The sequence below is a fragment of the Euleptes europaea genome, chromosome 7 (genome assembly GCF_029931775.1).
Source record: "Euleptes europaea isolate rEulEur1 chromosome 7, rEulEur1.hap1, whole genome shotgun sequence".
NCBI lineage: Eukaryota > Metazoa > Chordata > Lepidosauria > Squamata > Sphaerodactylidae > Euleptes > Euleptes europaea.
Genome location: NC_079318.1, coordinates 87,438,907 through 87,464,755, shown reverse-complemented (window position 1 = coordinate 87,464,755; position 25,849 = coordinate 87,438,907). Strand labels below are relative to the sequence as shown.

Sequence of the window (25,849 nt, the reverse complement as noted above, 5' to 3'; positions counted from 1 at the left end):
AAGTTGATTCATGCCATCATATTCCCTATTACTATGTATGGGCGTGAAAGCTGGATGATGAAGACAGCTGATAGGAAGAAAGTCGATTCCTTTGAAATGTGGTGTTGGAGGAGAGGGTTATGGATACCATGGCAGCCCCCCCCCCCCAAAAAAAAACAAATCAGTGGGTTTTAGATCAAATCAAGCCTGAACTGACCCTAGAAGCTAAAATCACTAAACTGAGACTATCGTATTTTGGTAACATTATGAGAAGACAAGAGTCACTGGAGAAGACAATCATGCTAGGAAAGGTTGAGGGCAGCAGGGAAAGAGGAAGATCCAACAAGAGATGGATGGACTCTATAAAGGAAGCCACGTCCCTCAGTTTGCAAGACCTGAGCAAGGCTGTCAAAAGATAGGACATCTTGGAGGACGTTGATTCACAGGGTCACCATGAATCAGAAACGACTTGACGGCACTTAACACACACACGCAAACACATACACACACATTGCACGGGTTTTTAGGGCGTGCAAAGACAGAAACGTCTCCTCCACTGTCGTATGGATCAGGCCCACTTTCCCTTTTCCCTCCCCTCTCTCCGTCCCCCCTCCTCTTTTTTTGCATCTCCACCGCACTGAGTGGAGGACTGCGCAAACTCAGCACAGCGGTCCCCAAGCAAGCAAGCAAGAGCGCATGCGCACACGGACCCTCGCCTTTCACTCTCCCCCCCCCCGCGGTGCAGCCCGTTCTATTGACTTTCCTAGTCTCCCTGCGGGCCACGCCTCCCGCCCTTTTCTTTGCGCGCTGATTGGACAGCACCCGTTGTCCCTCCCGCTCCAGGGCCGCCTGCGGCTCCAGCCACGCGCTGGGGCGACAGACCGGCCATGCAGAACCAGCAAGCGGCGCGGGAGCTTCCGGGGTCCTGGTGAGGCGGGGCGGGGCTGGGCTGGGCTGGGCGAGGAGTCCGTGGTTCCCCCGGTGGGTTTTGTGCCCCGGGAGGGGGGCGGGCGTAGTTGTGCCCAGTCGTTTGGCTGCCGCCCTTGCGCCAGCGCCCCTTTTCCTCGTGCGCGGGCCTTTGCACCACCTGCGGTTCCGGAGATGCAGACGCACAGACCCCTTTCCCTGGTGCTGCGTGTGTTTCAGACCACATTCTGTTTTTTTCTTCTCGTTACAATCCATCTCTTGTCGGGTCTTCCTCTTTTCTTGCTGCCCTCCACTTTTCCTAGCATGATTGTCTTTTCCGGTGACTCTTGTCTTCTCATAATACGTCCAAAGTACAACAGCTTCAGTGTAGTCATTTTAGCTTCGAGGGTCAGTTCAGGCTTGATTTGATCTAAAACCCACTGATTTGATCTAAAACCCACTGATTTTTCACGGTATCCGTGAAAAAACAAAGTCTGCCTAGTAAAAGGGGTTTGAGCTGAACACTTGACACTGAGAGACACTGTCCTTCAGTGTTACGCCCCTGAAGATGCCTGCCACAGCTGCTGGTGAAACATCAGGAAAGAAAATACCAAGACCACGGTCACACAGCTTGGATAACCTACAAGAACCAATGAACTCTGGCCTTGAAAGCCTTCGACAATATTTTGCTGTCGTTTCCGACTCATGGCGACCCAATGAATCAGTGTCCTCCAAAGTGTCTTATCCTTAACAGCCTTGCTCAGATCTTGCAAATTGAGGGCGGTGGCTTCCTTTATAGAGTCAATCCATCTCTTGTTGGGTCTTCCTCTTTTCCTGCTGCCTTCCACTTTTCCTAGCATGACTGTCTTTTCCAGTGACTCTTGTCTTCTCATAATATGTCCAAAGTACAACAGCCTCAGTGTAGTCATTTTATCTTCTAGGGTCAGTTCAGGCTTGATTTGATCTAAAACCCACTGATTTGTTTTTTTTGGCGGTCCAGGGTATCCGTAAAAAAACAAAGTCTGCCTAGTAAACGTCGGGATGTGACGTCACCCCATGGGTCAGGAATGACCTGGTGCTTGCACAGGGGACCTTTACCAGTTTACCTTTACCTTTTTACTATCACAGAAGAGGGTCAAAGGGACCCTGAATGTGACCAAAATATGACAGCCTCAGTTTAGTCATTTTAGCTTCTAGGGTCAGTTCAGGCCTGTGTTGGAGTAAAACAGGGGTTTGCGGGGGAGAGGGAGACCCAAGATTGTTATCAAGAAAACAGTTTATTTGCAGCTGCTGACCCAGAGGCCCTAATGGGCAGAAATCTCTGAGTCCCGATTATAGTGGGGAAGAGATATTTATCCAAATTCAAGTTATGACGATATATCAACAAGTTATGCATATCTGATTGTATTACAGACAGAAAGGCGACTCAGTACAGTTGCATCCAGTTTCTCCTATCATTGTTTATCGTTCACTCTGACACTCCATGACTCTTAGCCCTGTGACCCAGTGCACAGAGCAGTCTTGTAGCTAGGCAGAAATTCCTTCCCTGGCAGTCTGGAAGCCAATTATTACTGGGAGATCTCTGGGGTGCTGTCACACCTGATTTGATCTATAACCCACCGATTTTTTTTTTTTGGCAGTCAATGGTATCCATAATACCGTACCCTCCTCCAACACCACATTTCAAAGGAATCTACTTTCCTCCTATCAGCTTTCTTCACTGTCCAGCTTTCATGTAAATATTTACCCAGTTGAATATGGAACTTCCAAGAGAAGGGCATGAAATCTAACCTGCCTCTTTTGTCCCTCCCAGGCCACCAGAACGTACAATATGGCTGAATACCGGAGCTCCTATGCCACTTCTGGGGCTGGGCACTTTCCACCTGCAAGACAAGGAGGCGGTGCGCCTCAGTCTGAACGCTGCTTTAGAGAATGGCTATCGTTTGGTGGACACGGCTGCCGTCTACGGCAACGAGGCAGCCATAGGGAACGCGCTACGTGAGCTCCTACCGCGCTATGGCCTCAGCCGCGAGGACGTCTTCCTTACCAGCAAGCTGAGCCCGAGAGACCACGGAGAGGGACCCGCCGAAGCAGCCTGCCTCCGCAGCTTGCGGGAACTGGGCTGTGATTACCTGGACCTCTACCTCATCCATTGGCCGGGCACCCAAGGCCGGCCTCAGGAAGATAAAGGCAATCGAGAACGTCGGCAACTGAGCTGGCGAGCTCTGGAGAGACTGCACGAAGCTGGGAAGCTCCGGGCAATCGGGGTCTCCAATTACACCATTGGGCACCTCCAGGAGCTGCTCACGAGCTGCCGCGTGCCCCCAGCTGTTCTCCAAGTCGAGTTCCACCCAGAGCTGGCCCAGTCGGAGCTGCTGGATTTCTGTCGCCAGAAGGGCATCCACCTGCAGGCTTATTCTTCACTGGGAACTGGCCAGCTCGTGAGGCGGCCAGAGGTCATGAGGGTCGCCGACCGGCAACAGCGGACCCCCGCTCAGGTCTTGCTGCGCTGGGCTCTGCAGCAGGGCGTGAGCGTCATCCCCAAGTCGGCCTCCCCAACCCGCGTAGCCGAGAACGGCCAGCTCTGGAATTGGAACTTGACCCAAACTGAGATGGAGGAATTAAGAGTGCTGGATTGTGGGAAACACTACTGTTGGGACCCCAGCGGTGTGGCCTAGGGGGTGGGGTGGGGGAGAGCAGCGAACATGAATCCAAAGTTTGTAAGTCCCTTTTGGATATAAAATCTGCACATTCTTTCCCTCGGTAGTCCAAGCCTCTAGAGCAGGGGTCCTCAAACTTTTTAAACAGGGGGCCAGTTCACTGTCCCTCAAACACTGTTGGGGGCCGGACTGTTTCGGGGGAGGAGGCAGCAGCGCGAGGGGGCTCTCCGGAAAAGCATCCTCCTTACAAGCCCAGTCATTCCCCCTGTAGTGGTTAAGAGTGGTGGTTGGGAGCGGGGACTCTAGAGAACCGGGTTTGATTCCCCACTCCTCCACGTGAGAAGCGGAGGCTAATCTGGTGAACCTGGTTGGTTTCCCCACCCCTACTCACGAAGCCAGCTGGCTGACCTTGGGCAAGTTACAGCTCTGTTAGCGCTCTCTCAGCCCCACCTGCCTCACAGGGAGTCTGTTGTGGGAGGGTATGGGAAGGGGATTGTAAGGCAATTTGAGTCTCCCTTTAGTGGTAGAGAAAGTTGGCATGTAAAAACCAAGGCCATTTATTCATGGAAGGGTTTGCCTTGGATTTGCCGCTCTCCAGATGCACATTTTCCCCATCCGAATTCTCCAAACTCTCCCCTGGGGTGGGGGTGGGGGAATTTACTTTTGAGTTCTGAGAATTCGGATGGGGAAAATGTGCATCTGGAGAGCGGCAAATCCAAGGCAAAACCTCCTGTGCATAAATGGCCACAAGTCTTTTTCTTCTCCCTGGAGATATGCCCAGCCCCCCCCCCAAGGGGCCCCTACAATTACCTCCAGGCCACAAGGATACCCCCAGGAGGAGAGAGAGCCCCGAGCCGTGAGAACGCTGCCAACTGTGGCTAAAACAGGAACACCAGGACAGGAAGGGGGCGACTGGGCGGCGTGCGAGGCAGCAAGACGCCTCGCGCACCCAGGAAAGGAGGTTTTGGGCCTGGGAGGGAGAGGGGGAAGGGTGCGACCGGGCGGCACGCGAAGCAGCAAGATGCCTTGTGTGCCCAGGAAAGGGGTTTTGGGCTGGAGAGGGAGCAGGGAAGGGGGCGACTGTGGCGGGAGGGAGGCTTCCAGTTGTGCGTACACAGCCAGGAAGCCCAGAAAAGCTCTGGGGAGGGGGGCAAGGGGGGACTGGCTTCCTTGGTCCCCGGGCCGGACAAAAGCCCTCCGGGGGCCGGATCCGGCCCTCGGGCCTTAGTTTGAGGACCCCTGCTCTAGAGTTTGTTGCCAGCCTCTGCTTCAGGGGAGGATTTGTAATCGCTCGAGTGACGAGTGTCAACATACCAGATGCCAGAAATAACAGCATTTTAATAAAGGCTTTTACAAATTTATTCATATTTAGAAAAAAAACAATTCAGAGTTTCTGTTCTAATTATCCATACAGTGTTTTTTGTTTTATTTTTTTAGAAAAAGTACTTGGGTTGGGGGTAGGAAGTAAACTGGTTACACAACATACTATAGTGTGAGTCAAAGAGGGCACCCCCTTCCAGAGGAATGGGTGGGGAGGTGCGGAGGAATGACCCCCCCCCCTTCCTGGGTACTTTGGGATAAGAAAACATGCTACACAGATCCTACTTATTGCCCATCCCCCCCACGCCCACCCTTCTTTTGTTCGTTAAAGCAGCAGCAAATCGGTCATGGAGGACTTCTGGGAAGCCCTGGGGAGCTCCGTCGCCACCAGGAATGCAGGGTCTCCTTCCAGCCTGATGTTCGAAACATCTGTGAGGCGGTACCTGCGCTCTTGGGACGTGGCAGCTTCTGTAAGAGAAGAGCTGTGAGCGAAAGGCGGTATCTCTCCCCCCCACAAACAAACGCAGTTGTTATGTGACAAGACGGAGTCCGGGGTTCGTTTGCTTCCTGGCACCTTTCGTTCACAGGGTGCCCGAGTGAACTGGTGCCTCTTGAAGGGCCTTTTCTGTTGTGGCCCCCTTTCTGTTGTGATCACTCTCCTGTGGGAGATTTGTATAGCTCCTTTGTTTTTCCCTTTTGTACTGCCTCAGCTGTGCTGTTTTGGTAGTTAATTGTAGATTTTTAATACTGATTGGCCATTTGATTTCGTTTTAACTCTTGTACGCCATTTTGGAAAAAAATTATTGAAAGGCAGCACTCTCGGAAACAAAATATTTATTCATTTGCAAAATTTGTATCCCGCCTTTCTGCCCTTACAAGGCAGCAAATCGGTTGTCTGACTTACAAAAGTCCTTAACGTGGGTTGAGACTGGGTTCACAGTATGTGTGAAATATGCATGCTTGAACAGCTCTTCCAAATGCGCGGTTTTCCAGTATACATGACTGTCTTTTATCACGGTTATAGCAGTGGCTGTAGGCCACTAATGGAGTCACTTCCCCACCAAGAATTACACTCCCCCCACTTTCCCATCCCCTTTCTCTTCTTTTCCTTATTTCCCTTCTCCCTCCTCTTCCCTCTTTTCCCTACTTGTTTTTTCATAACCCTATCTTATGCCCATCATTTAACACCTTTGTGACTCCCCACTCTTGAGTATGCCTGGTTTCTCCAAACCTGGAAATGATGCCATCATCTGAGAGCCATGATCAGGGCACCATTATTGTTTATTAATCTAATGTTTTAATCATATTATATTAATGATTTTAATAGTAATTCTATGTTGTTAGCTGCCCTGAGCCCAGCTTTAGTCGGGAACGGTGGTATAAAAATATATTAAAAAAATAAATATTGACAGAAGACTATCCATGCCAATGATGAACTCACTAGAGAGCCAGTGTGGTGTGGTGGCTAAATGTCAGACTAGGATGTGGGAGACTCAGATTCAAATCCTGACTCTGCCGACCACACACACATAGCCTATGCTACCTCACAGGGTTGGGAGGAGAAAATGGAGGAGAAAATAATCCTGTATGTCACTTTGGATCCCCATTGAGGAGAAAGGTGGGATATAAACTGAAGTAAATAAATAACACCCCCCAAATCAATAATATTTAATGGCGCGAACATACAACTTACACAAACGTACACCATAAAGCTCACTCGCATCCTTTCCCCAGGGAACACGAACCAGTGGGATGCGCCGGTCTCACCTGCAGTGCCCCATGGAACTCGTCGCTCATCCTCCGCAGTTCCCGTCCATATCGCTGGGCAGCCCACAGGATGGGAGGGGCAGACTGCGAACGGCCCCGGAACGTGCCCACCTCATCTGGCGGCTCCGACTCGGGCAAGGGAGGATCTGACCTGATGCGGTGCCTCAGCTCTGGGGAGTGAGGTGACAGGAGAAACACAGCCGTGTGGGGTTATCCTAAACTTGCCAACGAGTCCACCCAAGTTATTACCACAGACCCATGCTCGTCATTTCTGGCTCTGAGTGTCACTATGGCATAGAAGAAGAAGAGCTGGTTTTATATGCTGATTTTCTCTACCACTTAAGGAAGAATCAAACTGGCTTACAATCACCTTCCTTGGATAGAAGGGTGCAGCGATTGCTGGCGTCTGACTAGATCTGAGAGACCCAGCTTCGAATCCTCATCTACCACGGAAGCTCACTGGGTGACCTGCGACCGGTCACTTTCTTTCAACCTAACCTACCTCACAGGGCTGTCGTGACAGCAGAATGGAGGAGGGAAGAATGTTATAAGTGGCTTTGGGTCCTCATTGGAGAGAAAGGCAGGGTATAAATTGAAACAAGGTGCTGGGTACAGAGCTGGCTTATTTGGGTTTTGAGCCCCTCTCTCCTCCGCCACAAAGCTGGCTGGTTGATATCGGACATCGTTGGCTCTCACAGAATTGTGGAGACACAATGTGAGAGGAGGGGAGGGATGTAAGTACCCTGAGCTGCTTGGAAGAAAAATTGGATCTGTGTATGTGTGTTCGTTCATTCGTAAAAAAACTCATTGCTGAAAGCTTCCCTGTGGGAAAGCGATTCTTGCTGGCCTATTTATGTAAAGGAATGAAATATTCAAGACTGCCATGAAAATGCTAGGGTGTTCACAACTCTCTACGCTGAAAACCCTGCCAGTCGGTGGGGTGTTCCCTTTAACTACAGAATCAGCTGGCCGCTGGCCCTAACCCCACCCCGTAGTTGTAGCATCAAAAGGATCAGGCTAAAAGACCACAATCTGATTTCCGTGACACATTTTTTAATGTAACCTATCTTTCACATTAAGTATTTGCACTGGTCAGAACTCAGGGGGTAGAATTCATAGAATCATAGAGTTGGAAGGGACCACTGGGGTCATCTAGTCCAACCCCCTGCACAATGCAGGAAATTCACAACTACCTCCCCCACACACCCCCAGTGACCCCTACTCCATGCCCAGAAGATGGCCAAAATGCCCTCCCTCTCATACATCTGCCTAAGGTCATAGAATCAGCATTACTAATAGATGGCCACCTAGCCTCTGCTTAAAAACCTCCAGGGAAGGGAGAGCCCACCGCCTCCAGAGGAAGCCTGTTCCACTGAGGAACCGCTCTGTTAGAAAATTCTTCCTAATGTCAGTAGTTCCCAACCTTTTTTTTGACCATGCCCCACCTAAGCATCTCTAAAATCCTGATTCCCCCCGTGACATATAATTCTTATTGTTCAAAAAGTGAACTCTTATTCACGTGGAGGAAGTCTAAAAGGCAATTAACCTGGTCTAAATAAGCTTCCAAAAAACATGGCATCCATGAATGAGAAAAATAAAAGAACGAAAAGACAGCTGAAGTAATTTACTGTTAATAACTCATTCTCGAATTGCCCCCCTTAAAAATCAAATTGCCCCCCTGTGGGGCGTGTGGCCCACGTTGGGAACCACTGGTCTATACGGAAACTCTTCTGATCTAATTTCATCCTGTTGGTTCTAGTCCGACCTGGAGCAACAGAAAACAACTCAGCACCATCCTCTATATGACAGCCTTTCAAGTACTTGAAGATGGTTATCATGTCCCCTCTTCTCCTCTTCTTCCTGGACTTACCACTACTGTGGAAGCTTGCTGGGTAACCTTGGCCCAGCCATACACACTCAGCCTAACTTACCTCACAGATGATAAAATGGAGGAGAGGAGAATGCTTTAAGCTGCTTTGACTCCAAGAGGGCTGCTGCTTTCTGTCTGAAGCAACGCTTGCCACAGGACACGCCCATTCAGCTAAGCTCTAACTCAGGGGTGTCAAACATAAGGCCCGCGGGCCGGATCCGGCCCCTTGAGAGCTCTTAGCCAGCCTGTGAGCCAGCCGAGGCAGCCACCCCCCCTCCCAGTCCCGATCTGGGCTGGCGAGGCATGGCCCGGCCCAACCAAGTGATATTCATGACATATCCGGCCCTTGTAACAAATGCGTTTGACACCCCTGCTCTAACCAATGAAAACTGAATTGTGTTAATGACTGTGGTCATATTCTATTGTATGGAATCTGATATTCTTAGAAGACCAAAACTCTCTGTTGTAATTTAATTGTGCAATGCAGACAGGAGGGTTGCCAGGTCTCCCCTGGTCACTGGTGGGGAATGGGGTAGGGTTGTCAGATTCAGGTTGGGAAACTGGAGATTTGGGGGTGGAGTCTGGGGAGGACAGAGACCTCAGTGGGGTACAATGTCAAAGAGCCCACCCCCCAAAGCATCCATTTTCTCTAGGTAAACCGATCTCTGTAATGGAGATGAGCTGTAATTCTGGGGGATCCCCAGAACTCACCTGGTGGCTGGCATCCCTAGCAGAGAGCCACTGTGGGGCAGCTGTTAGAATATTAAGACTGGGCTCTGGGAGATCCAGGTTCAAGTGCTCACTCTACCATGAGGCTTGTTGAGAGACCTTGGGCCAGTCACTGAATTTTAACCTAGCCTACCTCACAGGGTTGTTGTAAGGAAGGGGGAACCACATACTGAACTTGGAGGACATTTAGGAGAAAAAACACAAGAGAGAGAGAATCCATTCCGATGTCTCTGAGCAGCCCAGACGAGTTTGAGCTTGTCAAAGCATGGAAAGCTAAGGAGCGTTGGCCATCGTTGGTATACGGATGGGAGACCATCAAGGAAGACCAGACTTGCTATGCAGAGGGAAGGCAACGGCAAACCACCTCTGCTCATCTCTGGCCCTGAAAACCCCTTGGGGGTCCCAATCAGTTCATTGCAACTTGGCAGCATTTAATAATGATTATTATAAATGACTCAAGAGTTCAAGATCCTTTGCAATTAGATTTCCCGGCAACAGAGAGCCCCTACATTATGTTTTAAACAAAGATTACAGATTAATGTGAAAAAATAAGGGTGTCATTTGGAGGTCTTTTACATCACCTACTGTCCAATCCTTTAACTGGAGACGCCAGGGATTGAACCTGGGACCTTATGCTTACCAAGTAGATGTTCTACTACTGAGCCAAAACCATCTTAGTCTGCAGTAGAACAGCTAGATTTTAAGAAAATGAAGAGTCCATAGCGATACCATAGATCTGAGCAAACAAAAGTAAATGAAAGAAGAGGAGTTGCTTTTTATGCCGACTTTCTCTACCACTTAAGGAAGAGTCAAACCGGCTTACAATCACCTTCCCTTCCCCTCCCCACCACAGACACCCTGTGAGGTGGGTGGGGCTTAGAGATCTGTGACTAGCCCAAGGCCACCCAGCTGGCTTCATGTGTAGGAGTGGAGAAACAAATCCAGTTCACCAGATTAGCCTCCGCCGCTCATGTAGAAGAGTGGGGAATCAAACCCGGTTTTCCAGATCAGAGTCCACCGCTCCAAACTACTGCTCTTAACCACTACACCATACTGGCGAGAGAGTAGAGAATCTATAGGAGGCATACGACAGTTTTGCCCAGAGCACCCCATAAGAGGCACAGGATGAAGAAAAGGGAAATGTTGCCCAGTTGCAAACCTTGGAGCTCAGTGCGAGTGGTCCCACGGTCTGCTGAACTGTCTGGCTCCTTGCCCTCTCCGGCAATTCCCCTCCAGTTCAGCTTGTGGTCCGGCAGATCCCTCTCTTCCACTGGGAAAGCGTCTTCATCATGGTACTCAGGAATGTGGAACATTGTCGGGGGGCTGGCATGGCCCCCAACCCCCGACTTCCCACTATCCAGGGGTCTGTGGGGTTGCTGGCCCAGCTGTGGAAGGGAGGGGGGGGGAGAAAGAGCAGGCATCAAAACAAGTGAGTGTCCAAGAGAAGGAGAGGAACAGCTGCGCTGAAAACCAGGAAGTCCCCAGTACAAATCTCACCTCAGCCACAAACTCAGTAGCTTCAGGCAAGGCACTTCCACAGCACCCGCCTCTTGTGGGATCACAGCAATTCTGGCCTATTTTACAGGGTTGTTGTCAAGATAATTAATGCCAAGTTTTCAGCATGCTTGATAAGTGCTACATACATGGTAAGTATCATTAGAAGTAAGAAGAGCTGGCTTTTATATGCCAACTTTCTCTACCGCTGAAGGGAGAATCAAACCAGCTTACAAGCACCTTCCCCTCCCCACAACAGTCACCCTGTGAGGTAGGTGAGGCTGAGAAAGCTCTAAGAGAGCTGTGACTAGCCCAAGGTCACCCAGCTGGCTTCCTGTGGAGGAGTGGGGAGACAAATCCAGTTCAGCAGATTAGAGTCCGCCGCTCATGGGGAGGAGTGGGGAATCGAACCCGGTTCTCCGGATTAGGGTCCGCCGCTCCAAACCACCACGCCACGCTGGCTCTCCATGCTGTTATGAATACGCCGATCCTTTGGTGTGGAAGTAACGGTTAATTCTCTGCTTCCTTCGCAGTCTCCCACCTTGGGGTGCCCCTGGAGGAAGTCTCTCCTCTTCTGAGAAGCCCCAAACATGCTTGCACTTTCCCCTAAGGCTCTCTTTCCTTCCCGGCTCTCTGTCGCCACTCTGTTCTTTGATTCTCTGGCCCCCTGGACCGTGGGGGCCCCTGTCCCCAGTCCTGGACCCACCCCCCATGCCCCCTTTCCCCCAAATCCCCAGCTCTTCCTGCTTTCTCTCCCACCCCAGAGTGGTCTCCTCTCCCTCCTTTCCTCTCCAGATCTGGCATCTCAATCTCTTCCCAATCCTGGGCCTCTTTCTCTCCCCCCACCCGCCTCCATTGGCCACCCATTCACCTCCATTCCGGCTTACCTAAATTGCGGGGGGGGGGGTCCCCTCTCTTTCTCTTCTCCACCCTTACTGTTTACACCAGCAGGGACCCAGCCACAGTCGCCGGGGCAATGGAGAACTGCCACCTTCCGTGCCCAATCCGGGTTGCTGACGTCAAGGGGGAGGGGCTTATTCCTTCCACTGGCGAGCTCAGCTCCTCCCATCGCCTTTAGGATTCTCCCCCCCCCTTTTAATTGACAGCGAAAGGACCGCAGAGATTGCAAAATTTTCTCTGCAAAAATGCCCTCCGGTGGAATCGGTCTCTCCTCCCCCCCATCACCCCAATTTCCAAATTTCTTCCTGGCTTTCCTTCGTTTTTCTACTGCTTTGCCAGGGTTGTACGTTTACAGGGCATGTGCAATCTCTAATAGCGTGACATCCTTCTAAGTTCATTTTTAAAGCAATGTTTTTAGAAGGATTGCGTTGTGAAATCTTTTTTCTCTCCGTTGCGAACCGATTTGATCTCTGTCGGGAAAGCAGCATGTGCGTTTTACAGTATAAATAAAATGTAAGTAAATGCGTGAATAGCTCACTCGGTGTCAGTTTCTGAACACAGTGTCAGTTTCTGAATCTATTATTGTCAGAGCTTATATGACTCTCTGTTGCCATTATTATTATTCAAACCGTACAAGGCCAAAATGCTCTGCTCGATGAGAGTCGGCGTTAGTTTTTGCAACTACCATCGCTATTGCACAGGCTTCAAGAGAACGGTAGCAGCCTCTGTGAAGGGAGTCCTTTGATATGACAAGCCGAATGGGCATTTCTGTGATATACGTGGAGATAATTCAAATTATATAATTATAAAAATGGTTTCATAATTACCGGGCTGAACGATTACGGGATCCTTAGCGGGAGGCAATTCAAAAGCCTTGCCCGGGCAACTTCCATCGGCACTGGCAAAAAAAAAACCGGGGCAACCCTCTTTGCCCACACTTAAGATGGCGGCCGGAAGCAGCCGCGCCGCTCTAGCCAGAACACTCCCTGCTCAATGCCATTCTCGGCGCAGCTTACGTCCTTTGCGCAAGGGGAAGAGGAAGGTGATGAGGAAGACGTTGTGGTCCTCTCGCTAAGTCGGTGAGGCAGAGGAGGCGGGGCTTGCGCACTTTGCGTAGCTGGGGAAACGGACGGGAGTCAAGGCAGCTGGGGAGCGCTCTAGGCCGGGGGGGGGGGGACCCTTCCTCCCCCAAATCGGGGGGGAAAGGCAGCCGAGGGGGGCCGCCCGCGCTTGGGACTCTGGAAAGGACCAAGCAACCCAGGCAGCCGAGGGTGCGGGAGGGACGTTAGGAAGCCGGTGGGGGGAGGATAAAAGGACCCAGGCGTCCGAGGGCCTGAGGCAAGGCCATGGACAAGAGAGGGACAAAGAGGCCGGTCAGGGGGGGTGAGAAATTGAGGGGAGGGGGGCCAAGAGCCCCAGGCATCCGGAAGGGAAGGGGTTAAGGGACGCCCCGAAACTGGAGAAGTGTGTGTGGGGGGGGGGACTAAGGGACCCAGGTGTCCGAGGGCCTGGAGGAGGCAGGGGGAAGGGGTCCAAGAGCTGGTGGCTGGGGGACTCAGGAGTCCCAGGATCTGGGGGAGACAGGATAAAGGGGTCCATGAACTGGTGGACAAAAGACTGAGAGCTGGAACCTGCCGTAAGGGACTGGTGATTGGGACAGCAGAGGCAAGACAGTGCGCAGTCTCAGAAATTGGCCGGCGTTTGGTTTAGGGATAGATAGGGGGTTTGGAGGGGGGGGGGTCCAGAAAGGAATGCTACATTTCAAGGGCAGCCCTTGTTCGTTCGTTCTCGTGACAGGGATTCCTAAATAACTGCTGTCCGACCTGCCTTCCCACTTACAGGGTTCGGGGTGATTTTCACACCAAGAATTGGATCCAGTTCTCCTCTCTATGCCTTTGTAGCAGAGAGGGTGGGTGGGCACCAAAGGTGCTGTTTCGGCTTGCCCCCCTCTGCTCTTCTATACCCTCCATGGAATCGGCCCAAAGCCCTTGATCCAGCTTCTCAGAGGGCCGCCCTCCCTCAGCCTTGAAGGATGTAACCGATAGCCCTTCAAAGCTGGGGGCCACTCCTCCGCCGAAGCGAGCAAGTCTCCGCTGATGCCCGGCGGACACCCTGCCTCCTGGACATGACTCTTTCCTAGCTGGATTGGGGGAAACACCCCCCCCCCCCCAAAAAAAAGACTGCAACGCTCAAGATGGAGAAAGTCCTCGGCAACCTCAGCGAGGTCGTTCCAGCTTCACGCCTCACGCCGGCCTTCCCGCCGGCAGTCAAGGTTGGGCTCACGGCGCTGTACATGGCGCTGTACGCCTTGCTTTTCCTCTCAGTCTACGCCCAGCTCTGGCTGGTTCTCTTCTATCGCCACAAGAAGTTCAGCTACCAGACTGTCTTCCTCTTCCTCTGCCTCTTCTGGGCCGCCTTGCGCACCACCCTCTTCTCCTTCTACTTCAGAAACACCCTCAAGGCCAACCACTTGGGTCCTTTCTTCTTCTGGCTTCTCTACTGCTGCCCGGTCTGCCTGCAGTTCTTCACCTTGACCCTCATGAACCTGTATTTTGCCCAGGTAAACGCTCATGAAGGTGCGCCGGTGGCCCTGGTGGCTTGTGGGTAAAGATGCCAATGTAGAATGGCTGGGAAGGGGGCCCTCTTTGGCAAGGGTTTGTGAATGGGAGCATCAGAGGGGCCTTGTTTATATATTGGTCATTTATGCATGGGAGTTTTATCTGAGGTTCGTTGCTGGCTGAACCCACGCTTTCCAGTTGGGAATCTCTGCACCAGCAATCTCTAAGCTCAAATCAAGTCCCGCCCCTCTAAATGCCTCTTTGTAATTGGCTTACTTTGCAGTGCTTACTGTGAGAGACAATTCCCCACCTCAAAACCCAATTGCCACATAAAAAAGCATTTTAAGAACAAAAAATGGAGCAATCTGAAAGAAAGGGGGAAAGAAATCCAACCCTCGGTTTTAAAAAGCCTTTCTTCTGCTCAAAAATAGCTCTGAGGGAGCAGGAAGTATTTGAACCCCTGCCTCTTTACACACTGCTTTATGATTGGCTATGAGAGAAAGCCAGCTGCTGGGTCCGGTGCTTTGCCTTCTGCACGGAGATTTCAGCCAGGCTAAGCTCAGGGGAGAGGGAAGAGTTGGAATGGGAGGACCCGGACATTGCAAGGGCTGGCAGCGAGGTCATTTCTAATGGACGGAAAACTCATGCGAACATAAGGAACAACTGAGGCAGACAGGGTGGACATGAGTCCAAGTACCCATGCATAAAGGACCTATGAAGGCTATATACTCAGCTGGGAGGGAAGGTGGCATGGTATAACTTGATCTCGTCAGATCTTGGAAGGTAAGCAGGCTCAGTACTTGGAAGGCAAACCACCAAGGAAGGCTCTGCAGAGGAAGGCAATGGCAAACCACCTCTGTTTCTCATTTGCCTTGAAAGCCCCTTGCTGGGGTTGCCATAAGTCAGCTGCGACTTAACGGCGCTTTACACACACAAGTATACTCAGCTTCAAAATCTTTGTGTACTTTGGATCTGTGAACTAATAGGAATGGTGGAGCATGTATATCTTTGCCTGCATCTTTGGTTATCCCGGGGCTTTAGAAATTGGCATTCGCTGTCTAAACTTACAACATGAACTTGCTGCCAGTGTTTCTTGTTGAGAGGGAGTGCCGCATCAGGGTTAGGAGACTGAGCCGTGAACTGAAAAGCCCTAGTTCAAATCTCGCCTCTTCTGTGAATACGCCTGGTGGCACCTCTCTCTTTTGTCCTTGGCCTCCCATCATCGATGTGGGTTGTTACGGTTGTAAAGGTGAACAACCTTGCAGGGTTGGTGTAAAGGCTCCTGAGAACGTCTGTGAATGACTATGAACATTCTTAAGTAGCATGCTGTTGTGGCAGTCCTAGTAGCCCAGGCTAGCCCAATCTTGCCATACCTCAGAAACTCAACAGAGGCTGCTAAGCACAGGGAGGCAATGGCCAACCACCTCTGCTCACCTGTTGCCTTGAAACCCCTCTGAGGTGGAACATCATGGGATCGCCATGGGCTGGTTGCGACTTGACAGCCTTCTTTACCGCAGTACACTTGTTATTCCCTCTTTAACAATGGGAAATTGAGAGTTGGTTATCTGGCGAATGGCTCTTCAGATCATAGAGTTGGAAGGGACCACCAGGGTCATCTAGTCCAACCCCCTGCACAATGCAGAAAATTCCAAATCATCTCCCCCCTACACACACACCCCAGTGACCCCTACTCCATGCCCAGAAGATGGCCAAGATGCCCTCCCTCTCATCATCTGCTTAAGGTTATAGAATCAGCATTACTGACAGATGGCCATCTAGCCTCTGCTTAAAAACCTCCAGGGAAGGAGACCTTACCACCTCCTGAGGAAGCCTGTTCCACTGAGGAAGAAAAACTGCTGTAACTGTTAGATCAGTGGGGCTTTCTCCTAAATCCACACCATTCTTTGCCCAGTGGTTCACAGTCCGTCAGAAACCTTGAAATCATCGTTTTTCTAAATCATGTAAAACTAGAAAAAGTCTCAGCTAAACAGAGGGAATCTGGAAGGGGCTTTTCTCTGCCTCCCCCCCTTATGTCTCCCATACACATAAAGACAGGAGGAGGTGTGTCTGTCAGTTGCCCACCTCTGTGCCACATAGCTGTGCTCTAAAGGTCACTTGCATATCTGGCCTGGCCATTTACTTTTCTGGAATGAGTTACATGGAGGCGTTTCCCAACCGTAGTGGGCCTTGCGCAAGTAGGCAGGTCACCTTGGACCTAGGGAGTGGTGAAGGGTGTGCACAGGCACTTGTCACAGTGCTTCTCCCACACTGTCCCTTTGACTGAAGTGCGCAAGCGGGCATCTGTCTCTGCAGGCCATGCCGTTACAACTGAGCTCCTTTATCATGCTGTTAGGCTTTGGGCCTTGGTGGCAGGAGGGGTGACAGATCGGTTGTTTCAGGCTGGCTTCTCCCCACCCCCATCTTGTGCATTGCTAATCTCTCCCTCACCCCTCTACTCCCTTCCAGGTGGTTTTCAAGGCCAAAGCAAAATACCGCCCTGAACTGACCAGAGGCCTGTGAGTATCCACGGGTGCCCAGTTTTTGTATGTGTAAATCATAACACCTGCATCCTCCCTTCCCACATGTTGGATCGGTGGAGTCTGATTTGGAGAACCGGGTTTGATTCCCCACTCCTCCACATGAGCGGCAGAGGCTAATCTGGTGAACTGGATTTGTTTCCCCCGCTCCTACACACGAAGGCAGCTGGGCGACCTTGGGCCAGTCACATTCTCTCAGCCCCACCCACTTCACAGGGTGCCTGTTGTGGGGAGGGGGAGGGAAGGTGATTGTAAGCCAGTTTGAGTCTCCCTGAAGTGGTAGAGAAAATCGGCATATAAAATCAACCCTTCTTCTTCTTCCCTCTTGCTCGGAGGGGGGGTAGATGTGGGGCAAATACAAAGGGTGGGGAGGACATGAAGAGAGAGCTTTGGCTCCAAGCATCTTTGCTTCCAGTGGAGAGCCCTGACCTTAGATAGCTTCCTAAGGAGCTTCAACAGATTAGGGGGCCGAGGAGAGGCCTATGAGCTGCTATCCTGTATGACTGGAAAATAGACGATAAACCAAAATGAAAAGCCTATGCTGAAACCATCAATAGTATATAAAACAAAGAGCATGGTGGCAACAATAACTAATTGTATTATAAATCATACACTCCAAATTATACTAGATTATAAATCATAAATCATACACTCGACAGCCAGCATGGTGTAGTGGTTAAGAGCGGTGGTTTGGGGCGGTGGACTCTGATCTGGAGAACAGGGTTTGATTCCCCACTCCTACATAACAAGCCAGCTGGGTGACCTTGGGCTAGTCACACTCCCTCAGCCCCACCCACCTCTCAGCGTGTCTGTTGTGGGGAGGGGCAGGGAAGGTGATTGTAAGCCGGTTTGAGTCTCCGTTAAATGGTAGAGAAAGTCAGCCTATAAAAACCAACTCTTCTTCCAAATACAGTAAAGTAGATATTATATCAGCCATAGTTTCTGGTAGATATAGGAGTATTCCTCGGAACAAAAGACTATGTAGCTGTCAGTTGAAAGAACCAGAATCAGTAGAACATATTCTCCTATATTGTCCCTTGCATTATAAACAATGTCTAGAACGAATTAACCCTCACCTTATGTCCTTAAAAGATTTAGCAAATGATGGTACCAAATTTTGATTTAGCGGATAGGATTCCTGCTGTTTCCAAACAGGTGGCCGAGTTTCTAGCGATAGTTATTAAAAATAAGAGGGTAAGGGAATAAATAAACAATAAAACCAACTGAGGCGATACAGACACTGGGAAATAATACATAAAAGGGTATTGGTATTAGCTGAGCTGTGCAATAGGTCCTGGTTCTCATTTGTCATTTGCAAGAATGTATTATTACAGCATTTAAAACTTAAGAGTTTTAAATTGATGGTTAAGTTTTGGCTATATTGTTGTACGTGTGACTCTTTTGAGCGAGTATGGAGTTTTATGTATTCCTGTTACTATTATTACTATTATCATGCCAATAAAGGTGACTGAAACTGATATTATAGAAATTCAGTCACGTTAATTGAAGTCAGTTCACACGCAAAGTACTCGAAACCCCAAAGTTCATGAGCTGTACCATGCTAGGACAATGCTGGGGCAGCAGAAAGCTGCCCAATCCAAAGGTGGTAGATGCTGTTGTAAGATTGCTCAGACATAGGAGTTCAGGATATAGGCTTGCCCAGGGGTAGAAAAAAGAGTGCAGGAATGGGACCTCCAGATATATTATTCCACGTTTCAAACAAATGCTTCCTCAGCCTGCATTCATGAATGTAGTATGGTATCAAAGTTAATAGACCCCAAAAGGTTCAATTTGCACAATCTCAAATGACATGTGCATTGACGGTTAGCAACAGCATCTACCTTCTTTGGATTGGGCAGGTTTCTGCTGCCCGAGCATTGTCCTAGCATGGTGTTATGTACAGCTCATGAACTTTTGGGGTTTAGAATACTTTGCGTGTGAACTGACTTCAATTAACATGACTGTATTTCTGTATTATCTACTTTACTGTATTTGGAGTGTATGATTCATAATACAATTAGTTATTGTTGCAGTCGTGCTGTTCGTTTTATACTATGATTGGAAAATAGAGCATCTATGTTCAGAGGCAGTGTACCTCTGAATGCCCAGTTATTGGGAGGACTCTTGCCTTCACGCTTCCCAGAATCATCTGATCAGCCCCTGCTGAAGACAGGATGCTGGGCTAAATGGCCTCTTACTCTGATCCAGTGGGGCTCTTCATACGGTGCCCTGACACACTTTCTCCATCCTGTTCTCTCCCCCCAGGTTGGCAGTGCGGGGGGCATGCTTGGGTGCCAGCATCCTCTTCCTAGTGGTGAACGTGGCGTGTGCCGTGCTCGTGCGGGCACGCCGGGCGGAGCCCTGGGCCGTGGTGCTGGCGCGGGTCCTCATCAATGACTCGCTGTTCGTGCTGGGGGCCGTCTCTCTCGCCCTCTGTCTCTGCCTCGTTGCCCGTGGCTCCCCTTCCACCCGGATCTACCTGGAAGCCAAGGTGGGTTCTGCTGAGTTTGGTGCAGGTGGGATTCTGTGGCCTACCTTTTCTCATTTATTTCATTTTATGTATTCATTTACGTTATTTATAGTCCACCTTACTCATTGAGGCTCAAGACGAATTACACAGAATAAGTCAATATGTTCAACAGGATAAGAATATAAGAAAAGCCCTGCTGGATCAGACCCAGGCCCATCAAGTCCAGCAGTCTGTTCACACAGTGGCCAACCAGGTGCCTCTAGGAAGCCCTCAAACAAGACGACTGCAGCAGCATTGTCCTGCCTATGTTCCACAGCATCTAATATAATAGGCATGCACCTCTGATACTGTAGGTATGCATCATGAGTAGCATTCATTTTTACTAGTAGCCATGGATAGCCCTCTCCTCCATGAACATGTCCACTCCCCTCTTAAAGCCTTCCAAGGTGGCAGCCATCACCACATCCTGGGGCAGGGAGTTCCACAATTTAACTATGCGTTGTGTGAAGAAGTACTTCCTCCTTGTATCTGTTTTGAATCTCTCCCCCTCCAGCTTCAGCAGATGACCCCGTGTTCTAGTATTATGAGAGAGGGAGAAAAGCTTCTCCTTGTCCACCTTCCATACCATGCATAATTTTGTAGACCTCTATCCTATCTCCCCTTAACTGCCTTCTTTCTAAGTTAACCAGCCCTAAGCATTTCAACTGCTCCTCATAGGGCAGTTGCTCTAACCCCCTGATCAACTATATCAAATCTACAGTGTAGATGTAAACGGCATATGGGTTCATTCGTTCATATCTGGTGGCAGTGCCCGATTATACAAGTTTTTTTGGAATAAGGTGTTTTAGGGCATATAGAATTACGAAAAGAGCCTAGTGTAGCTCTTTTGAACATTATGCCCAGAGGGGATCTCAGTTAACAAGATGTGTTTAACAGGAAATTTATTCACTGCAGCCAGAATGTTTATAGCTGAGGCAAGGAGATAGGAGAAATCACCAGATGTTGAGAAATAACTAAGGAAATTATGGTGTAGTATGTTAATGGGGAAAATATCAGTGTATAGGAAGTTCTGGGATGGAGACAGATAATCTTGTACAAGATAAGATTGTACAAGTCTGGTCTCCCTTTATTACTTTTTGGAATAGAAATAAATCTAAAGAATTAGTAAAAAAAAAAGATACAGTTATAGAACATTGTTTAGACTGTCAAATCTTACCTCATGGATATTGTATTATATGTTATGTATTACGTACTCTCAAGTATTGAATATTATTCAATAAATGGATTGGTTTTTTAAAAGAAAAGATCATCAGGATGGGGCATCAAATAAACAGGGCAATTGGGTTTGGATTGCAGAAATCTGAAACCGCTTAAGCATGTAAACATGACACATTAAACCAGGCAAAAATCACACAGTAGGAGCAGACTTACAGCAACAGATAGCACAGTGTGGTGTAGTGGTTAAGAGCGGTGGCTTGGAGCGGTGGAGCCTGATCTGGAGAACCGGGTTTGATTCCCCCACTCCTCCACATGAGCTGCGGACGCTAATCCAGTGAACTGGATTTGTTTCCCCACTCCTACACTCGAAGCCAGCTGGGTGACCTTGGGCTAGTCACAGCTCTTTTACAGTTCTGTCAGCCCCACCTACCTCACAGGGTGCCTGTTGTTGGGAGGGGGAGGGAAGGTGATTGTAAGCCAGGTTGAGTCTCCCTTAAGTGGTAGAGAAAGTCGGCATATAAGAACCAACTCTTCTTCTTCTTCCAGCCATCAGTCTCCTTATCCGCTTGCTTCTTTCCTTACAGGGCACCACCCTGTGCCAAACGGCTGCCATGGGCGGCACCATCGTCTTGCTGTACGCCAGCCGGGCATGCTACAACCTGGCTGCCTTGGCCCTGTCCTCCCGCACCCGTCTCGACTCTTTCGACTATGACTGGTACAACGTATCGGACCAGGTGAGCGCGGCCAGGCAACGGGTGGGGCAGGGCTGCAGCTCATCTGGGCAGAGCCCCGAACAAGGGACGGTCTCATCTTTGGGACATCTGAAACGGTCTTTGTGCCATGCCTCATCAGCCTCTGGAATTCATGGCCACATGAGAAGGAGCTGCAGTGGCAAACGGCTGCATCTAGCAGCACAGATTTTCCAACAGAGCGGTTCCTCAGTTGAACAGGCTTCCTTGGGAGGCGGTGAGCTCTCCTTCCCTGGAGGCTTTTAAGAAGAGGCTAGATGGCCATCTGTCAGCAATGCTGATTCTATGACCTTAAGCAGATGAGAGGGAGGACACCTTGACCATCTTCTGGGCATGGAGTAGGGGTCACTGGGGGGGATGTGGGGGAGGTAGTTGTGAATTTCCCGCATTGTGCAGGGGGTTGGACTAGACGACCCTGGTGGTCCCTTCCAACTGTATGATTCTATGAATTGCCAGGGCACAGTGATTCTCTTTGGCCAGAAGCAGTAACTGGCCCCTTGACAATGCAGTCGAGCCTACGTCAGGGCTGAAGGTAGGGTTACCAACTGCCTGGAGGAGGGGGGAAATCCATTAATGGGCTTAATGGGTTGTTATTTACCGGGTGAGCCTTGATCTGGATGGCCCAGGCAAACCCAATCTCATCAGATCTCAGAAGTTAACGTGATGGGCCCTGGTTAGTGCTTGGATGGGAGGCCACATCCACATGAAGCCTGCTTGGGTGGCCTTGGGCCAGTCACCATTCTCTCCAAACTCTCAGCCCCACTTACCTTACAAGGTCCCTGTTGTGGGGAGAGGAAGGGATTGTGATCGCAAGCCTCCTTGAGGCTCCTTAAAGGTGGAAAAAAGTGGGGTATAAAAACCAACTCTTCTTTTTCTGCCGCTCCCATCTCAGGCGGATCTAATCACAGACTTGGGAGACCAAGGATACATCGTCTTCGGCCTCATCCTCTTTGTTTGGGAACTGCTGCCCACTACCTTGCTGGTTGGCTTCTTCCGGGTGCACCGGCCTGCTCAGGATATGGTGAGAGGGGGAGCCTGGAAAGGAGTGAACCAGATCAGTAAATGATGGAAGCAAGACCTCAAGTGGGGTCGTGGAGTGGGGTTTCCAGGCTTCCTGGTGGCCCTAAGCATTTTATACTGCACAGAACCATGGTTCAGGATTTCATGTAATGTAATATGGGGTTTTTTTTTTTTTTTTTTTTTAAAGAACACATTTCCAGTCCTCATTGCTTTGGGGAAAAGCAAACAATTTATGCATGGGAGGTTATGCCTTGGATTTGCTGCTCTCTCAATGCACATTTTATCCATCCTAATTCTCAAAAGAAAGAGCCCTGTGGCACAGAGTGGTAAGCTGCAGTACTGCACTCAAAAGCTCTGCTCACGACCTGAGTTCAATCCCGACAGGAGTCAATTTCAGGTAGCCGGCTCAAGGTTGACTCAGCCTTCCATCCTTCTGAGGTCGGTAAAAGGAGTACCCAGCTTGCTGGGGGTAAAGGGAAGATGACTGGGGAAGGCACTGGCAAACCACCCCGTAAACATAGTCTGCTTAGTAAACATCAAGATGTGACGTCACCCCATGGGTCAGGAATGACCCGGTGCTTGCACATGGGACTACCTTTACCTTTTGAATTCTCAAAACTCAAAAAGAAGCCCCCATGCAGAGCTTTGAGAATTCTGTGTGTGTGTTAAGTGCCGTCAAGTCGCTTCCGACTCATGGCGACCCTATGAATGAAAGTCCTCCAAAATGTCCTATCTTTGACAGCCTTGCTCAGATCCTGCAAATTGAGGACTGCGGGTCTTGTTGGGTCTTCCTCTTTTCCTGCTGCCCTCAACTTTTCCTAGCATGACTGTCTTTTCCAGTGACTCTTGTCGTCTCATGATGTGACCAAAATATGATAGCCTCAGTTTAGTCATTTTAGCTTCTAGGGTCAGTTCAGGCTTGATTTGATCTATAACCCACTGATTTGTTTTTTTGAATTCTAGAGAACGGCAAAACCTCCCATGCATAAATGGTCAAAATGAAGCTAGAGGGATCTTTGCAGTGTTGAGGGTGCCAGTCTGTTCTCGACATCACAATCTGTTCTTCACACCATAATCTGATGGGTGCTGACATATGGCACTAATGGTTCTAATTAAACCCACCACAGCTAAATGGTGGAGCTCCCTGCAAATGCACATAAGGATGGCTGTGATCCTAGGTGGCTTAAAAAGGGAATGACACACATTTGTGGAGCCACGGTGACTCAAGGGAGCCTCCACATTCAGATAGTTTTAGAGGATAGCCGTGTTGGTCTGCAGTAGAACGGCTGGATTTCAATAGAGAGAAGTGTAAGATACTTCACCTAGGCAGAAACAACATAAGGCACAGGTACAGGGAGATAGTTGGCTTGACAACAGTACATGTGAAAGAGATCTGGGAGTCTTAGTGGACCACAAACTGAACATGAGCCAACAGTGTGATATGGCAGCTAAGAAGGCCAATGCAATTCTGGGCTGCATCAATAGGAGTATTGTGTCTAGATCAAGGGAAGTAATACTACCACTGTATTCTGCATTGGTCAGACCTCACTTGGAATACTGGTCCAGTTTTGGGCTCCACAATTTAAGAAAATGCTGAGAAGCTGGAGCGTGTCCAGAGAAGGGCAACCAGAATGGTCAGAGGTCTGGAATCATTGCCCTATGAGAAGAGACTTAAGGAGTTGGGTTTGTTTAGTCTGGAGAAGAGAAGGTTAAGGGGTGACATGATAGCCATGTTTAAATATTTGAAGGGATGCCATGTTAATGAGGGAACTAGCTTGTTCTCTGTTGCTTCAGAGACTAGGACACGGAGTAATGGATTTAAACTAAGAGAGAAGCGATTCCACCTAAACATTAGGAAGAACTTTCTGACGGAGAGGGCGGTTCGATGGTGGAATGCGCTACCTCTGGGGGTGGGTGGAGTCCCCGTCTTTGGAGGTCTTTAAGCAGAGGTTGGATGGCCATCTGTCGGGAGAGCTTTGATTGTGGTAATCCTGCATGGCAGGTGGTTGGACTGGATGGCCCTTGTGGTCTCTTCCAGCCTTGTGTGATTTTGTGATTTGTGAGTCCAGTAGCACCTTAGAGACCAACAAGATTTCCGTGGTATGAGCTTTCAGGAGTCAAAGATAGTCTGATGAAGGGAGCTTTGACCCTCAAAAGCTCATACCCCGAAAATATTTGTTGGTCTCTAAGGTGCTACTGGACACGAATTTAGCTGTCCATGTTCAGAGGCAGTCAGTCTCTGAATCCCGGTGCCAGGAGGCAACATCAGGTGAAGGCCTCAGCCTCTGTGCCCTGCTGTTGGCTCTCCAGAGGACCTGGTTGGCCACTGTGTGAGACAGGATGCTGGACTAGATGGACCACTGCTCTGATCCAGCAGGGCTCGTCTGATGTTCTTATGAAGGCCTCTGAAGGCCTCAGACTCTATGCTCTGTTGTTGGCCCTCCAGAGGAACTGGTTGGCCACTGCATGCATCAGGAGGCTAGATTAGATGGAACCATTCTTCTGATCCAGCAGGGCTCTTCTGATGTTCTTATGGCACTGTCTACTGGGGTAGACAAGAAGGGCGGTTTCAGGCTGTTGGGAACAAGCTGCTGAGTAGCCATGCTGTGAGTTACAGCAGGAAGAGAGGAAGGAAAGGGAGGGCAGATGAGAGAGGAGGTTCCTAGTAATGGCTTTTCCCTCCCTATATAGAGTGCCAGCCGTGTCTTCAACCGGCAGCTTGGAGTCTCCCGCTCCTATTTCTTTGACCATCCTGGACAGCGTGATAGTGAAGGACTGACCAGCAGGTAAGCCCCCTTGCCCCCTGCTGCCCAGCCACTCACAATGATTCCAGCCCTCTGATTTGTATCACGGAAGGCCTCTACAGGATGCAGCTGGAGCAACTGGCTCCAGTTGCTTCCCCCCACCCCATCCCTCTAAGACAAAACCCAAAACTGGCCTACCTAATGCTTCTGGCAAACACAAATGCTAACTGCCTTCCCCTGCCATTCGGCTCCCCAGCAGCAGGTGTCCAGAGGTAGACTGCACCTGAACCTGGAGGTTCTGTGTAGGTTCGGCTCTTTCTCTTTCATTCTCTCTCTCTCTCTCTCTCTCTCTCTCTCTCTCTCTCTCTCTCTCTCTCTCTCTCTCTCTCTCTCTCTCTCTCTCTCATTCTTCTCCTTTGCAGCCTGACGGGGCGACTAGGCAGCGGAAGCTGGTACGGCTCCATCAACCACAGCAGCGTCGGTGAGCAGGACTGGTTTGGGGGTCACCCTCCCACGGCCCCCCTTCTCTTCTCACAAGCAGCGGTCTCTGGCAGCCACCACCACAGCCTCTACTCCACCCCACAGAACTGAGGAACGTGGGAGAGGGTTTCTGGGGGTGGGGGACCAGCAGTCTGGGGGTGGCAAGGAAGGAATTTTTACCGATGCTGGAAGTCGGGCAACGCAAATGCACAGAGCGTTATAGCCGCAACCCCTCCCCCCAAACTGCGTAGTCAGGAAATCCAGCTTTTTCCTTAGCCGTGGGGCTGGTGGTTTGTTTGCTGGCGTTCTGGGCCCCGATGCTTGAACCACATCCCATCTTCCACCTCCTAAATACCAATAGTATACTTAGAACTCTGGCACTTTAACCGAAGGGGTTGGGAGGGTGGGGTTGCAGTTTTATCTGTGATGTCATTGTTTAAATAGAACC

At 50.0% G+C, this 25,849-nt stretch overlaps 4 protein-coding genes across 4 annotated transcripts in view; 3 read left to right on the top strand and 1 right to left on the bottom strand.

The window, feature by feature from the left end:
- The window catches only part of RPS6KA4 (ribosomal protein S6 kinase A4), a 336,421-nt gene that overhangs the window by 3,090 nt on the left and 307,482 nt on the right, over positions 1–25,849 (top strand). The window lies entirely within an intron of this gene.
- LOC130480503 (glyoxal reductase-like) lies at positions 861–3,563 on the top strand. The gene is made up of 2 exons (XM_056853046.1): positions 861–907; positions 2,699–3,563. Exons 1-2 carry the CDS (start codon positions 867–869, stop codon positions 3,561–3,563), a joined length of 906 nt encoding a protein of 301 aa, XP_056709024.1. The 5' UTR covers positions 861–866.
- Positions 5,211–10,612, bottom strand: BAD (BCL2 associated agonist of cell death). Its single transcript, XM_056853051.1, has 3 exons — positions 10,379–10,612; positions 6,633–6,802; positions 5,211–5,333 (listed from the first exon to the last, which is right to left on the bottom strand). Exons 1-3 carry the CDS (start codon positions 10,542–10,544, stop codon positions 5,211–5,213), a joined length of 459 nt encoding a protein of 152 aa, XP_056709029.1. The 5' UTR covers positions 10,545–10,612.
- GPR137 (G protein-coupled receptor 137) lies at positions 13,820–25,556 on the top strand. Its single transcript, XM_056853045.1, has 7 exons — positions 13,820–14,185; positions 16,650–16,699; positions 18,986–19,211; positions 20,993–21,142; positions 22,050–22,178; positions 24,869–24,963; positions 25,344–25,556. The coding sequence occupies exons 1-7, from the start codon at positions 13,820–13,822 to the stop codon at positions 25,510–25,512; spliced, it is 1,185 nt and encodes a 394-aa protein (XP_056709023.1). The 3' UTR covers positions 25,513–25,556.